Genomic DNA, 16184 nt, shown 5'->3' on the forward strand with positions numbered 1-16184 from the left:
TAATAGTATTGACTTTTTCTATGGACTGAATGTGATCTTGGATCACTAAAATGAAAATGTAGAGTCTTGAGCTTGAGCCAATTTGTGTCTTTAGCATTTTGAGGGGTCTGCATTCTTAATCCATGCCATGCCAACCATTGAACTTTCTGAAATGATCATCTTGAAATAGCATTAGTTCAATCAGCTATATGTTAGTAATTACCAAAACCACCTAGGGATAGTTGCACTTTCAATCTCACCCTTTTTGGTAATTGATGAAAACATATAGATCAAATCTTCGAAAAATGATAATAAGATTGAAATACATTGTCGCTTTAAGAAGTATGTGATAAGCAAGAGCTCCCCCTAAATTTGTGCATTATTTGAAATTTGCATTTGAATGCGAATGCACAATCGATTAGGATCATGGGTTACTCTTCCATGTCACATACATTTTGGTGGAGCGCTCAAAATGATTAGAAGGTAAAAAACATGCACTCATCACCTAGCAAAGTGAATGATCATATATGGGATATAACAGATAATATCATCCAAGCAAGCATTAAAGTTGAATATGATCAAACACATGATCATACAAACAAGTATTTCACACAAAGACATAAGGAGTATTAAACGAGCACAGACAAAATTATCAAGCAAATAGCAAGAGAGAAAAAAAAAGCAAAACACTCTCTCTCGAAGCCTATGATCTTACATTTTTCCCCCTTTGGCAACAAGTTACCAAAAAGTTTGAAAATGCATAGTGCTATTTGTCTCTCTAGGCTTGGTCTTCGGGAGGTGGTGTTGAGAGAACTCCAAGGACGAAGGCATCAGTGTATGTTGTTGGAGCTGGTGGAGTGGCAACTGGAGGTGGCACTGAAGCTGTTGCTGCTGGTGCTGAAGTAGTTGTTCTAGTGTCAGCCACGTGCACTGCAGCAGACCTCTGACCTCTAGGCACTCTCTGAAAAGCATCTGTGGTAGCCTTTCCTTTCTTCTCCTCTGCTTCCTCCTGGAGCTAATCAACAGCTGTCTGCATCTCAGTTACTTTAAGATCAAGATCATAAAATTTGGTCTCTATGATCCTCTCCAAGCTCTCCCGATTCTTGTTTAGGGTGGCCAAGCCCTTCTCAATCCTCAAAGTTGCTTGAATTAGATATGCAAGCTGATCTTGTTTTGACTTTAGGAATACTTGAGATGCCTCCTCAACACTTGGCATCTTTGCAGCTTTCTCTGCCCTTGCCTTCTCTCTCTTCTCTTGTGCTTGCACTAATGTGGGATCATCCTCATTCATCAATATCATTATCCTCAAATTTTGGTCTCAAAGGTAAATGCTCCTTGTCCAACAAATAAGTGCATGTGCCCATCTTAGAGTTGATGAGCACCTGAATATGAGAATACCCACATGATCTCTTCTAATCTGCAGCTGTCCTTTTGATTGTTTCAACAATCAGGCTCATGACCTTGAATTTCTAAGGCACATCAAATATCTGCAGCAAGTTGATTGAATGGCCTCTGATCATCTTGTAATCTCCAGATTTGGGCAACAATGTATGCCTCGATATAGTGTTGATTGTAGCTAGACCAAACAACAAGTAATGTACAAATCCAAGCTTATGCGTTTCCAAAGCTTTGTCTGGGGTCTCTTTGTACATGTTGGCCATAGAGTTGTGATCTTTCTTCTTCTTGGCATAGACATCCAAGTCATCTTCATGCTCTTCAGGGGCATTTATTAACTTTGCCCACTCCTCAACAGTTGACTGGTACCTTGTACCCTCAGACATCCATACAATTCTACCATCTGGATAAAAATGAGCAGTGGAGTAGAATTGCATGATGGGTTCCTCATTCCCTTTTGTCAGCTCCTGACCCACAAACTCGTTAACACCACATGCTCTGAAGCTCTCATGTACACTTGGAAAATGATCTTCATTCTCATCAATGTACTCCCAGTCAGCCCACTTCATGTCACAAACTATAGGCTTCTTGTCCAGCAGAATGGTTTCATAGAAATCTTGTTGCTCTTTGATGTGGAACCTGTAGTCCACAATAGTCTTCCTTCTCACAGCATAGGGATCACTCTGTCTCCAAAGTCTCAGACTTGCATCCTTCCTGATGCTCATATCCTCTGCCACTGGATGGGTGTCATTGTGATCTGGAATCTTTGGTTTAAGTTTCCTGAGAACTTAGGCTTCAACATCTTCTTCTTCCATTTCAGGCACTGGGGCCTTGTTCTTCTCTGCAACTGGAATGTTCCTAGTGCTCCTCTTGGGCTTTCAAGTCCTTTGAGCTTGAGCAGCAGCCTTGGGGGCAGTCTTGGGCTTTGAAGTAGCAGCCCCTGATTTAATTGCATCCCCCATCAGCTTCTAGGACTTGGGTGCTGGTGTAGCATCCTCTTCTTCTTCAGCTAGATCTCTCATTATAGAGGATCTACCAATGATTCTGACAGTGGTCTTCTTGACCCTCTCTTTCCTTTTCTTACTCTCTCCAGCAGCCTCTTCAGTTGGCTTAGAAGTTTCAACAGTTGAGACCCTGACCTTTAAGGTTGGCACCCTCTTGGCAGGGGCCTTCTGATGCGATCCAGGCTTTGTTGTAGGAGCAGTACCATATTCCTTCTTCAACACTTTCTTCTTGGAGCTTACTTCCTCCTTAGTGGCCACATAGTCCTCATCCTCAGAATTTGAGGTTTTCTTCTTCCTTGATCTAGTGGCTGCCTTGGGCAAATTGCTTGGAGTGCTCCTGCTGCCATCATCATAGCTGCTAGAGGGACTAGTGCCCTCACTCACGTGCACTTGCTCTTCTGATTTGTTTTGGCTATCACTCTGGTCAGACATTCTGGAAAGCAAACTGACAGCAAACCCTGTGAATAGATATAGATGAGGTAGAGTGGATGAGCATCACAAAGTGCAGAGTTTTTGCAAAACAGATGAGTCAAAAACTTAGTTTTAGTTCTCCACAGAAATCACTTCAGAGCTACCAATTTGTTAAACTCGGTGACACCGAAGCAACTTTTGCAGTCTAAACTAGTGAACTCGGTCAGACCGAATCACAATTCGGTGACTCCGAGATTGCTAGGGTTGCATAGAGAGTCGAACTCGATCACGCCGATTTGCAACTTTTGGTCAGACCGAAAAGTGCAAGTGCAATGGCCTAAGCCAAATCGGTGAGACCGATTTCTACAACTCGGTCGGTCCGAGATGAGTTTGGCGGAAACCTAACCCTAAATTTCCGAATCAAACCTAATCTAAGGAACGTTTTCTAAGATAGATTGATTTCATATGTGGTAAAGAACATGACATTGCATTGTGCTAAGAATCGGAGTAAGGAATTAGCACAAAAGATCGAACTCATACCCCAGTTCGGTGGTGAATTCTCTACGGCGGCAACGGAGGGGTTGAATCCCGTTGATGGCGACGGAAACCAGCGGCAGGAGGTTGCTGGCGATGAGGAGACGATCCGGAGACCCGAGGCGGTAGAGCAGGACACACGCGGGATGGAGGGTTTTGAAGAAATTTCCAAAATCTCACCCGTGGGTATATATATCCTGACCCTGTCGGTGTGACCGAGTGGAACAACTCGGTGGCACCGAGATGCAGAACCGTGAGCGATTACTGCAACTCGGTGTGACCGAAGAGTTCAAATCGGTTGCACCGAGATTAAAAATCTAGATCAACTCAGTGAACTCAGTGTGACCGAAGTGGATGAATCGGTCAGACTGAAATGCACACAGAGGTTTTGGAAGTTTAAGTCTATGACGAATCGGGGACTCCGAGTGCTCCTCACATAGAGTGGTTCGAATCTGACTTGATCAACCTTTGTGATGTAGCATGAATAGAGTTTGAGATGAGAAAATCATAGATAGCTAGAGGAAGTTCTTAGGCATTCTTGTCCATCCACTTGGAAAAAGAGAAAAAGCCAAACAATCAAAGCAACAAATGGATGTCCTCGAATGAGTAAAATATGCAATCAACATGCTCACACAATAAAATGGCAAATGAAATATGTGACAAAGCATGCACACACACTCTAGCATCTATCAAGCAATTGGCGATGACTAGGTCATCTATATATATGAGTATATTGACTTAGGAGTCAAATGAGAACACTTGATCATAGGTCATACTCATCGTTTAAGCACAGGTGGGGTTACCACTTTTACATAAAGCATTGTTGTGTTCACACCATTAGAGTTGCTTTAGCTCAATTGATCAAATTAAAGTTTCCCCTAGATGTGATATTCCCCCTAAGAGGGATGAACTAACCTTGGGTTTTGTCGATGATGACTTCATGTAGATGTTGAAGATGTGGATGCTCAATGTTGATGTAGATCATTCGGAGCGGTCCATTGGAGTGAGTTGCACTTTCAATACCTACACGGGTTAGTCCCATAAGGAACAAACAAGGATATCCATAGACATAGAGTGATATACACACAATATGATGTCCATGAAAGCATTAGGTTACCTTGTCCCTTGTCTTACCAACAAGAGGGTTTGTGACTCCTTGAACTAGTGCAAGATGTGAAAGTTGTTTGCACTTGTCCTTGCCAAAATGATATGAGTGAAGTATGTTGGCGGAGTCACCCTTAAGAACTCTCTAGTTCTTCTTCCTCGCGATCCACATCATCTTGATGGGAATCCTTGGAGTTGTAGTCGTACTTGATGAAGTATAACTTGATGTAGTCTTGGGAACCCACTTGACCAAGGCCTTAGGTGCTTCTTCAAATGCATCAATCTCCTCTTGAAGCTTGTCCTTGCCCTTTTGCTTGTGGTCTTGTGGTGGAAGATCATCTTGAACTTGTGCCCCTTGGAAGGAAGTACGATCATACTCCTCTTGTTGAGGAACAAACTTCGTCTTAGGGTATTGATCTTCATCCCACTCAACTCCATTGGCGTTGAACTTTCGCTCAAAACCAATACCTTGATTCTTCCGATACCTTCCTTTCTTGCTTACAATTTCCTCAAATTGCTTACTCCCGGCAAGGCTCTTGTAAACACCTTTCTCTATAATTCCCTTCAATAAGCTATTTTCTTGCTCAAGTGTAACTTGGCTAAGAGAATCATTAGTGGAATCAAGAGAACTACTAGAAGCAACAACATTGGATTTGATATGATTATTGTTACTACTAGAAGAAGAATCTTTCTTACTCTTGTTGCTAGATTTTACTTGTGGCATGTAAGTAGACAAGAGTAAATGCTTGGCAATGTAAGAAGAACTTTTCTTGCGAAGATCATCATTGATTGCTTTTAAGAACCCATGCTCTTGCTCAAGGTTGAGCTTTTCAAAGCGTAGTTTCTCATGAGTCTTTAAAAGCTCTCGATGGTCTTCCAAGGTAGTTTCATGAGCTAACTTAAGAGTGTTTATCTCTTTAGTTAGACGCTCAATCTCCTTCTTATCATCATCATTCGTTTTATCTTGATTAACATGATTAATAGCAAGTTCATCATAGTTTTCATCACTAGGGTTGTCAACAAGTAAATAATCATGACCTAGCAAGTCATCTTCATCACTATTGAAATCAACATACTTGGGGTGTGATACCTTTGGGCCTTTAGCCATGAAGCATCTTCCAATTCCTTCATTTGGTGAGTCAAATATGTTGTATGAGTTGGTTGACACAAGTGCTAGACCGGCAACACCTTCATCTTGAGTATATTCAGAGTCGGAGTGATAACTTCTCTCGGAGTAATTGTTAGAGTCAGAGCCGGATACCCATTCACCAACATGAGCTTGATGTCTTCGTTTTGTGTAGCTCCTTGATGACTTGTCCTTCCTTTCCAAATCCTTGCTTCTCCGTGATGTTCTTCGTTCATAACGATCATATCTACTCCTTCTTTCTATTGGTGGTGATTCTTCTCTTCTACTTCTCCTTTTGGGTGAATCTTCTCTTCGTTTGTAGGGAGCCGTACACTCATTGGAGTAGCGTCCGGGTCTTTCACAATTGTAGCAATTACGTTCACGACTCGAAGATCTTTTGTCATCGTAGGACCTTGACTTGGAACTTCTTTCCTTGCTTCTATTCTTGTAGAACTTGTTGAAGTTCTTCACCATTAGACTCAATTCTTCATTGAAGGCTTGTTTCTCACTTCATGATGTAGGAGCATCACATGAGGCTTTGTAAGCACCACTTGACTTGTTGTGAAGCTCTTCCTTATCCTTGAGTGACATCTCATGAGCAACAATTCTTCCAATGACTTCCGTTGGCTTGAGATCTTTGTAATTGGGGATAATTTGGATCAATGTGCACACAGTATCATGTTTTCCATCCAAGACTCTTAGGATCTTCTTGATGATGAATTTATCGGTCATCTTCTCACTTCCTAAGTCGGCAATCTCATTTGTGATGAGAGCAAGCCTGGAGTACATTTCAGCGACACCTTCACCATCCTTCATGTTGAACTTTTCGAGTTGACTTTGAAGCACATCCAATTTGGATTCCTTGACGGAGTCGGTACCCTCGTGCATATCAATCAAAGTATCCCAAATTTCCTTTGCATTCTCAAGACGGCTGATTTTGTTGAATTCTTCGGGGCACAATCCGTTGAAGAGGATATCGCAAGCTTGAGCATTGTATTGCAGCATCTTCAACTCTTTCGTGCTAGCTTCACGGTTTGGTTCTCTCCCATAAAATAATTCACCTTGCAAGCCAATAGACACAATAGCCCAAATAGCGGGGTTATGTCCAAGAATATACATTTTCATCTTATGCTTCCAACTAGCAAAATTAGTACCATCAAAGTAAGGACCTCTACGGTGGTAATTTCCTCACTAGACGTCATACTCTCCTAGGTTGTGAAACCAAGGCTATGATCACCAAAAGCTATGGAAATCATGGCAAATGGAGACCAAAGCTCTGATACCACTTGTAGGATCGAAAGTACGTCTAGAGGGGGGTGATTAGACTACTTGACCAAATAAAAATCTAGCCTTTTCCCAATTTTAAGTCTTCGCAGATTTTAGCAACTTAGAACAAGTCAAGCAATCAACCTACACATGCAAGTCTAAGAGTATAGCAGCGGAATGTAAAACATTTGCATATGAAGGTAAAGGGAGGAGTTTGGAGGGAGCAAACACAATGTAGACATAGAGATTTTTGGCATGGTTCTGATAGGTGGTGCTATCGTACATCCACGTTGATGGAGACTTCAACCCACGAAGGGTAACGGCTGCGCGAGTCCACGAAGGGTCCATGAAGAAGCAACCTTGTCTATCCCACCATGGCCATCGCCCATGAAGGACTTGCCTCACTAGGGTAGATCTTCACGAAGTAGGCGATCTCCTTGCCTGTACAAACTCCTTGGTTCAACTCCACAATCTTGACGGAGGCTCCCAAGTGACACCTAACCAATCTAAGAGACACCACTCTCCAAAAGGTAATAGATGGTGTGTTGATGATGAACTCCTTGCTCTTGTGCTTCAAATGATAGTCTCTCAAACACTCAACTCTCTCTCATAGTTTTGGATTTGGTGGAAAGATGATTTGTGTGGAAAGCAACTTGGGGAAGGCTAGAAATCAAGATTCTTATGGTTGGATTGGAATATCTTGGTCTCAACACATGAGTAGGTGGTTCTCTCTCAGAAAAAGTATGCTGAAAGTGTAGGCATGTTCTGATGACTCTCTCCTTGAAGGAACAATGGGTGGAGGGGTATTTATAGCTTCCACAAAAAATCTAACAGTTACACACAATTTACCAAACTCGGTGGGACCGAATCAGAAAACTCGGTCAGACCGATTTAGTTCAAAATGTGAACATTAGGATTTTTGGTGGGACCGACATGTCAACTCAGTAGGACCGATTTCATTAGGGTTAGGGCATAACTTAATCTCGGTGAGACCGATTACACAAACCCGGTGGGACCAATTTTGGTAATAAGCTAACCAGAGAGTTTCTCAGGCAAACTCGGTGGGACCGATTCGCTCATCTCGGTGAGAGCGAAACGTTACGAAAGGGAAACAGAGAGTTTGCATTGCGAACTCGGTGGGACCGATCGCTCATCTCGGTTGGACCGAAACGTTACGAAGGGTAACAGAGAGTTTGCAATCCCATCTCGGTGTGACCGAGATCCCTATTGGTGAGACGAAGTGACTAGGGTTTCTGGGAGTGGCTATGTCAAATGAACTCGGTGGCGCCGGATAGATAATTTAGGTGGGGCCGAGTTTGACTTTTGGTTTGGGACAAATGTGGATATGAGAAAGTGGTTGAGGGCTTTTGGAGCATATCACTAAGCATTTTGAGCAAGCAAGCCATTAAGCCACACCTCATCCCCTTTTAATAGTATTGACTTTTTCTATGGACTGAATGTGATCTTGGATCACTAAAATGAAAATGTAGAGTCTTGAGCTTGAGCCAATTTGTGTCTTTAGCATTTTGAGGGGTCTGCATTCCTAATCGATGCCAATCATTGAACTTTCTGAAATGATCATCTTGAAATAGCATTAGTTCAATGAGCTATATGATGTTAGTGATTACCAAATCCATCCAGGGATAGTTGCACTTCCAGAGTAGCTAACTGCGGGCGGCCCACACATCAACTCAATGAGATTAGTTTATATAGTCCTAAACATTCTGCACCGGTGCAATTTAATAAAGGTGTGTGTGGTGGCCGAGCTCATCACCTTAGAGTTGACCACATCCAAATGCGTTGTTATCAAGTGGGTACCATGACCACCACCGGCGTGGGAAGGAAAAAAGGATAATGCGGCAAGACCGGTGCGACGCTATGTTGAAATATAAGACGTGTACAAAAAATGAGGTGCTTGGGGTGTTCGGATTAAGGGCATGTGAGTTTTCTCTCCCGTTGCAACACGTGGGCTTGTTTGATAGTAAGAAAAAATAAAAAAAATTATGCGGAAATTAGTCCTTTATTGCGGACGCGATTTAGTGTGCAACAGTAGGGGCGTGTTTGGTTGCCTGCATAGAACCCAATCAAGACCGTGCGGGACAAAATTTGCTTGTTTGGTTGCGTGCATTCACTGTTTGGGCTGCATCACACGGAAACTAAAAGCACCTCCTAGGGTTGTATCACATGGTACTTAAAGCACCTCCCAGCCAGGCCCACTATAAAATTCCAAATCGGCAGTTCCGGTGAGCCAAGCTCATGCGATGCACGAGAGTGCACCTGGGTGGGTCAGGCAATGCAACCTCGCTCGGTCTAATAAGTGGTGTACCTGAGGTTGCACCTCGTCTATTCGTTTAACTCATAATCTCGTCTACTTATTAGTCCCATCTAATCTACACAACGGTGCTTCAGTTTGAGATAAGTTCTACAAAAAAAGAAGCACATTGATGTTGCAATCAAGTGATTGGTTCGTAGTTTCATCCATTGTAAATGTTTAATTTCGTGCTCATGTTTGAATCTATTCTGGACAATTTTTTTCAAATTCGTTGCACATAGTCGACCGTTTGAAATTTTCTTCGACCAGTAGCTTCATCTCGCAGTTCCACACGACTTGCGTTTTGCACGTTTTTGTTTTGGCGATCATAGAAGAGTAGATCTACACCATCCTCGTGAGTGTACATATGCATATGTGTGGTCTGATTTAAGACACTCCTTAATTATTCCTCTAGGATTTTTACCCCGTGTCATGTTACACTGACGCCATCGCCAGCGTGGTTCTGCTCGATCTCCTCCCCTGCGTCTTGCTGTAGTGGCATCATCGTCGCCGCCGTTCACCTCGGCCTCCTCTCCTACACCCTACTGCACTGATGCCATCATAGCGCGCATACTATATTTCTTCTCCTCTATCCTCTTTCCTCATAACCCTCCGATTCGTCCCTCCGCATAGAAATTTTCTGCGGTGACGATGCTACGAACTTGAAAGTGCAATTAATCCCCGAGTAGTTTTGGTAATTAATAGCATCATATATTTCATTGAACTAATATCCATTCTCAGGAAGTTCAATGATTGGCATGGCAAGGACTAGAGATGTGGACCCCTCAAAATGCTAAGGATATGGATTGGCAAAAACTCAAGACTCTTCATTTTTGGTTAAGTGATCCAAGAGCACATTGAGTCCATAGGAAAGTCAATACTATTAAAAGGAGATGAGGCTTTGATGATGATCTGGTGTCTCAAGTTCTTAGTGACATTGCTCCAAAACCCTTTGCCACTTTCTCTATCCAAAACCCTAATATCCAACTCGGTCCCACCGAAAATTTTCAATCTGGACCCACCAAGTTTACCAAGACACTACCACTACCAAACCCAACCCTAACAAATTGGATCCACCGATATGGATCTCGGTCCCACCGAGATGGCATTGTCAACTCTTTGTAATCGTTTGCAATTATTTCGGTCCCATCGAGTTTTCATTTTCTTCTTTTCTTAGGCAACTTATCTCTTTATTTTTCATTTTCTTTACCTTTCTTAAATCCACAACTTCTCTTAAATTCATGAAAATTTCAAAATTTTGAACATTTTGCAAACCCATGGACACTTTTCTTAAATTTGTGAACTTTTTCCAAATCGTTAACTTTTTCAAATGCATGAATGTTTTTCAAATTCACTATTTCTTTGGTTACATTTTTATCGAATTTGTAAAACTTCATCATTTTTGGAAAAAATCATTGAATTTGAAAAATCTTCATCGATTTATAGAACTTTCTATAAAAATCATCAATTTTCAAAAAAGTTCACAAAATTGAAATATTCATAATTTTTAAAACAAACAAAGTCGATTTTGAAAAAAGTTCACGAAATTTAAGTAAATATAAAAACAAAAAACAAAAATATAGCTAAAGGGCCCGGCCCTGCCTGGAGGGCTTCAGGCACCTGTTTGTAAAATACACAGTAATGAGCGCCTGAAGCGCCAAATAGGATCCGCCCCAATTGTGTGCTGGCGTCGATATATCCCAAATTCTATTTGACGTCCTCAACGTCGGTTATTGGGCAGTCCATGAACAGTAACCAAATGGGAAGCTTACCTGATGTGCCTCACCGTCTCCCCATTCTGATTTTTTCTAGTTTTAGTTGGCCTTTTTTTCATTTTCTTCTTTTCTTAGGCAAATTTTCTCTTTTCATTTCCTTTTTCTTTTCTAAATTCGCATACTTTTCTTAAATTCGTGAAGCTTTCAAATTCGTGAACATTTTTGCAAATCCATGGACACTTTTCTTAAATTCGTGAACTTTTTCCAAATCGTCAACTTTTCCTTCAAATGCATGAATGTTTTGCAAATCCACTAACTCTTAATCATTTTTATTTTTATTTTCAAAATCAGCAAACCATTTTTTCAAAATAGATGAACTTTTTAAGATTCATGATTTTCTAAAGATATATGAACTTTTTCAAAATTCACAACTTTTTTCAAATCATTACTCTCTTATTTTCAAATTCATGAACTTTTCTCAAATTTGAGATTTTTTGCAAACGGTTTATATATTTTTTGAAAAAATTTAAATTCTCAATTTGTTAGAATTTTGTGAACTTTTCTCAAATGGATAAAGTTTTTTTAAAGTCCCTAAAAAATTGATTTCAATTTTTTGTAACAGTATTAAAAATATGGCCGGTTTTTTCTCTTCTACGTGAGGAGCACAGGTGAGGAAGAAGACGATGGTGGGGCATTTGGTTGTTGTGTGTGTCATTCGTCTCATCAAAGAAGAAAAAGGAATAAAGATCTGAGGTAGCAATGGCAGGGCCCAAGAGCAGGTCACGTACGTGTGTGAGGGATTAAAGGAGGGATGCGAGCATGAGGCGACTGGCGCGAGGATGTGACCAGTACCATCGGGATCCTTTTCCATGTAAAAGAATACATGCTTAAGTCTACTTTTTCAAAAGGAGAGGCAAAAGATTTGCCTCATTGATTAATTAAGCAGAAAAGAATTGCCCAGTTAATTGACAAAAAACCAAACGCCAAACCGTCACAACCGGGCTTAAGTCACTTTTAAACAATAGATAAAATAGGTAGAGATGGGCTAAATGGGTCTCAATCATGACAATTATGCAAAGAATGGGTCAAAAACAGCTAGCACGCAATTCATTTCCTAAAAAAAAGCTAACCCATGTTAATCAGCACTAATAGAACATTTGCAGCATCCAGGGCAAACCGAACATATCTTTCCACCAGCTGCATTCTCACCGCTGACCTGCTCCGGCTGTTTCTCAGCAGCTGCAGCGCACGGAACACAGCCTGCTTCGTGAAGCTTTTGGGCCTTAGCGTTCTGTTTGGCTGCGTCAGACGATCAAACGCCGCTGCTTACTTTGGTCCAACCGCCGGGACCCGGCGAGCACGAGGGCGGCCGACGCTGTCCACAACCGAGTAACCGACGGCCAGCAGTACGCCTTACAAGAAGACGGCCAGCAGGTCGATATCGATCCATGGGCACCATAAGCAACACGTGGGTACGCAAGCGCGTGACAACCCAAATTTTTGACCTCGTTTTCTTTTTGATTTCCTCCCTTTCTCAAGCAGACACTGTATTTTAGAAAGATATACTGTATTTTAAAAAGAGATCCCTGGTCTAAAGGGAAGCTTGCAGCACAGGCCCAGCCTTGCAACTGTCCGGCGGCCTATATCACAGCTCTGCCCGCCCCTTCTGGATGAGATAGCCGTCCTCTTCTTCATTCGTGATATAGGCCTGCATCTTTCTCAGCCGTCCTCTTCTTCCTTCCTGCTACTGGTAACCTACGAGAGGGTGTTGGCCCCCAATGGCGAGGGCTCCGGTGCTTCCCGCGCTCTTGTGCCTCGCGGTCCTCGCGCTGGCCGGCGGCGCCGATGCGAGGAGGAAGATGGTCGGCGTGTACGAGCTCAAGAGAGGGGATTTCTCCGTCAAGATGACCAACTGGGGCGCCACCATCATGTCGGTCCTCGTCCCTGATTCCAAAGGTATCTTCATCTTCTTCTCTCTACCCGAAAAACAACAACAAAAAAGATCTTGTTTCCACCAGAAAATGAGAAGAGATCTGGTTCCCGTACCAAGAAAATCATATCCCCTCTATGTGTGATCTTGCTTTCGTGTGGCGTGTGAGACTCACTTACCTCGCAACAAATTATTTTGCAGGGAATTTGGCTGATGTTGTGCTGGGCATGGACACCCTCGCTGAGTATGTTGTAAGTTCACCGAACCCTTCTCGAAATTATCTTTTCTGCTGCATTCCTTCAGCGTCCGTCCGAAATGTAGATTGCTCATAGAACGAACCTTGCGCCGCTTCTCGTTTTGCTTCTTTCTTTTTCGGTTCAGGGCATATGTATGGACTGTTCCACTGAATTCCTTATCTGTTCAATTGGCTTACCTGATTACAGCTCGTTAGTACGACTCAGGAGGAGAATATCACTCAACCTTTAGGCTTGCATCAATGCCGGCATGCTCTTCCGAATACCCTGTATTCACCACCATTTTGTCAATAGTCAATAGCTCATCATTTTTACTTTTTCTGAAAATCTCTTACATGTAAGGATCAAAAGTACAGAGAAGAGAAAATTAAGGAGACAAGAGTACATGATCATGAATAAACAAATGAACCGACAAGCAGCTATAGGTGGATCCAATCCTTCTTGTGATTTTGAGTAATGCACTAATTGCCCACCATGTGAAACAACTTCTCTAAAAGAAACTATAAAAACTTGTGGTCGTGGAATGATGAAGGGAGAGCTTTTGTTTTCTAAAATAATTCTGGCCGTGGGATTGCCCTCGTCTGCCGTATCAGCTGCAGATTTTCCGTTCATTGTCTACTAATCCTCACCCTCCCCCGTGATACACACACGTCCCTTGCTACTGTAGTCTCTTCCCATTAGTTTGATTTGAGTGGTCAAAGCATATATGGCGAGATCAGAACAGCCCGGCAACAGAATTTTCCATGCACGAGCCAAGTCTTCCACCAATCAATCAGATTTTCGGAGAAGCTTATCTGCGAGCCGTCATGCTAGACTAGTTGAAAATGACACCTCAACACCAACTCACAAAGTTTAAGAAAAGTCCTGTGCACGAGCCGTCAATCTTTGAGCTGGTACACAATGACGACTCTGGCCGACCAGGCCCCATCGCTCCAGCGTGGTGCTCCGATCCATTTTGTCAATCAAAATCTGAAAGGCCATGTGCATGCGTACATATATAAGCAACACGCCAACCAATCATATGAAATCATTTCTTATCCTAGCAAAGATTTGTCCGATTATTCGCCTGATCTGTCAACTTTATTGCTGTCCTGATGAGACACCACGTTTATTTTTGACATCATGATGAGACGCCACGTTAATTTTAAGTTGTTGTTTCCTCTGGCTATTCAGAATGATACCTCTTACTTTGGGCCGCTAAATGGGAGGGTGGCGCAGAGGATGGCCAGGGGCCGCTTCGTCCTCGACGGAAAAGTGTACCATACCTACATCAACGACGGAAAGAACGCAATTCATGGTATGATATTGTCTGCTTGCTTTGATCAGAGCTTTGTTGCGGCGCGAGAGGCGTATATAAAGGAACTAATTAACCCGCCATTGATTGTGCGCTTGCACTGTGTAGGTGGCAAAAGAGGGTTCAGCAAGGTCATATGGACGGTGAAAGAGTACGTCGCCGGCGGCGACTCCCCATACATCACCATGTACTACCGCAGCTTCGACGGAGAGCAAGGTGCGAAAATGCAGCGATCGACGTGGCCCATTTCGTTCAGAAGCTTTTATTATCGCGCAATGCACTCAACAGCCATGGTTAAAAATGACGAAATGAGCAGGGTTCCCCGGAGACCTGGACGTGTACGCGACGTACCAGCTGACGGGCCCGTACGAGCTGAGCATCCGCACGAACGCGACGGCGCTGAACAAGGCGACGCCGGTGAACTTCCTGCAGCACGTGTACCTGAACCTGGGCGGGGAGGGCAGCGGCGACATCCTGGGCCACACGCTCCAGCTCTCCGCGTCCCGCTACACCCCGCTGGACGTGGAGATGCTCCCGTCGTCCGGCCGCGTCGACCCCGTGGCTGGCACCAGCTACGACTTCCGCACGCCGATGCCAATCGGCGCGCGCATCAGGCAGGTCATGGGCGGCAAAGTCTACGGGTACGACATCAACTACGTCATCGACGGGGAGGGCATGCGGAAGGTGGCGGTGGCGCGGGACGGCAAGTCCGGGCGCGCGCTGGAGCTGTGGGCCAACCAGCCGGCCATGCAGCTCTACACCGGCAACTTTCTGAACCACACCCAGGGGAAGGGCGGCAAGCTGTACGAGCAGTACGGCGGGTTCTGCCTCGAGACGCAGGCGTACCCGGACGCCGTGAACCACCCCGAGTTCCCGTCGGTGACGGTGAGGCCCGGCCAGGTGTACAAACACGACATGCGCTTCACGTTCTCCTTCTAGCTAGGCTGGACTATGGCTGCTACGGTAGTAGTAGTGCCACCATTGGTTAATGGATCGTACTAGATGTGTTCACTCTGGATTTGGAGGTGGCGCGATTCGTGGGGCTGGGTACTGTTATGCCGTGAGGCCAGAGCGGCTACGGTGCTTGAAAAATAAAATCATGCGTTTGTGCAGTGCAAACAAAAATGTGCAAACATTGCTCACAGAGGTAGGGTGTGTATGTGTGTGTTCGTAGGAATGAATTTATGTACGTATATATGAGTGTCTGCATCTGTATTATGTTAAAGAAGCGCTTTAGCGCGACCCAAAAATCTCTACTAAAGGAGGATCGAACGTCGTCGTGATGGTCCTCGTAGCCTATCGATATGTCTTTCCACCCACGATCTCCATGATAAAAAAAACCCCGCACGACTCCTTCGTCAAAAGCCAAAAAAAAAACTACGACCAACTTACACACGTTCCCCTGCTGCGATCCCCAACTGCCGCTTGACCTGGGCAAAAGCAAAACCAGTCGTTCTCCACGCAGGCACTCCATATCCAGCGCGCGTGCTCCGCCTCCCCAATGCAAATTGGTTTTCCCAACGCCGCTGGCCGGCATCTCCCTCTCCCTCGACCTCCCCAGCGGCCTGCCCTCCTGTCCCCAAATCCAGGCGAGGCATGTGGGCAGCGGCGGCGGCGAGGTGCGCCTCCCTCTCCCTCGAGATTCGACCTCACCGGCGGCCTCTCCCCCAGTCCACGCGAGGCATGAGGACGGCGGCGGCGGCGAGGCGACTACAACGCAACGGAGGTGAGGTGAGGCGACAGGACCACGACACGATCTAGGTTGGGCGCATTGACGGCGTGGAGTCTCCCCTCCACGACAATAAACTCGTCCACGCCCTCCTCTACTCCAGGGCCAACCTAGGTGCGTTCTATCCATCAC

At 44.2% G+C, this 16184-nt stretch overlaps 1 protein-coding gene across 1 annotated transcript; it reads left to right on the forward strand.

Moving 5' to 3' along the window:
• Positions 1-12440: 12440 nt before the first annotated feature.
• LOC125538672 (galactose mutarotase-like) lies at positions 12441-15573 on the forward strand. Its single transcript, XM_048701942.1, has 5 exons — positions 12441-12801; positions 12977-13026; positions 14203-14326; positions 14432-14539; positions 14640-15573. Exons 1-5 carry the CDS (start codon positions 12624-12626, stop codon positions 15260-15262), a joined length of 1083 nt encoding a protein of 360 aa, XP_048557899.1. The 5' UTR covers positions 12441-12623; the 3' UTR covers positions 15263-15573.
• The last annotated feature ends 611 nt before the right edge of the window (positions 15574-16184 follow it).

This window comes from Triticum urartu, chromosome 2, assembly GCF_003073215.2.
Source record: "Triticum urartu cultivar G1812 chromosome 2, Tu2.1, whole genome shotgun sequence".
Classification (NCBI taxonomy): domain Eukaryota; kingdom Viridiplantae; phylum Streptophyta; class Magnoliopsida; order Poales; family Poaceae; genus Triticum; species Triticum urartu.

What these genes read in the sequence shown, in the direction of transcription:
- LOC125538672 (XM_048701942.1), top strand. Translation starts at nt 12,624, where the DNA reads ATGGCGAGGGCTCCGGTGCTTCCCGCGCTCTTGTGCCTCGCGGTCCTC. An exon ending in CGGAAAGAACGCAATTCATG is followed by an intron (nt 14,327 to 14,431) that starts GTATGATATTGT and finishes TGCACTGTGTAG; the next exon opens with GTGGCAAAAGAGGGTTCAGC. An exon ending in CAGCTTCGACGGAGAGCAAG is followed by an intron (nt 14,540 to 14,639) that starts GTGCGAAAATGC and finishes CGAAATGAGCAG; the next exon opens with GGTTCCCCGGAGACCTGGAC.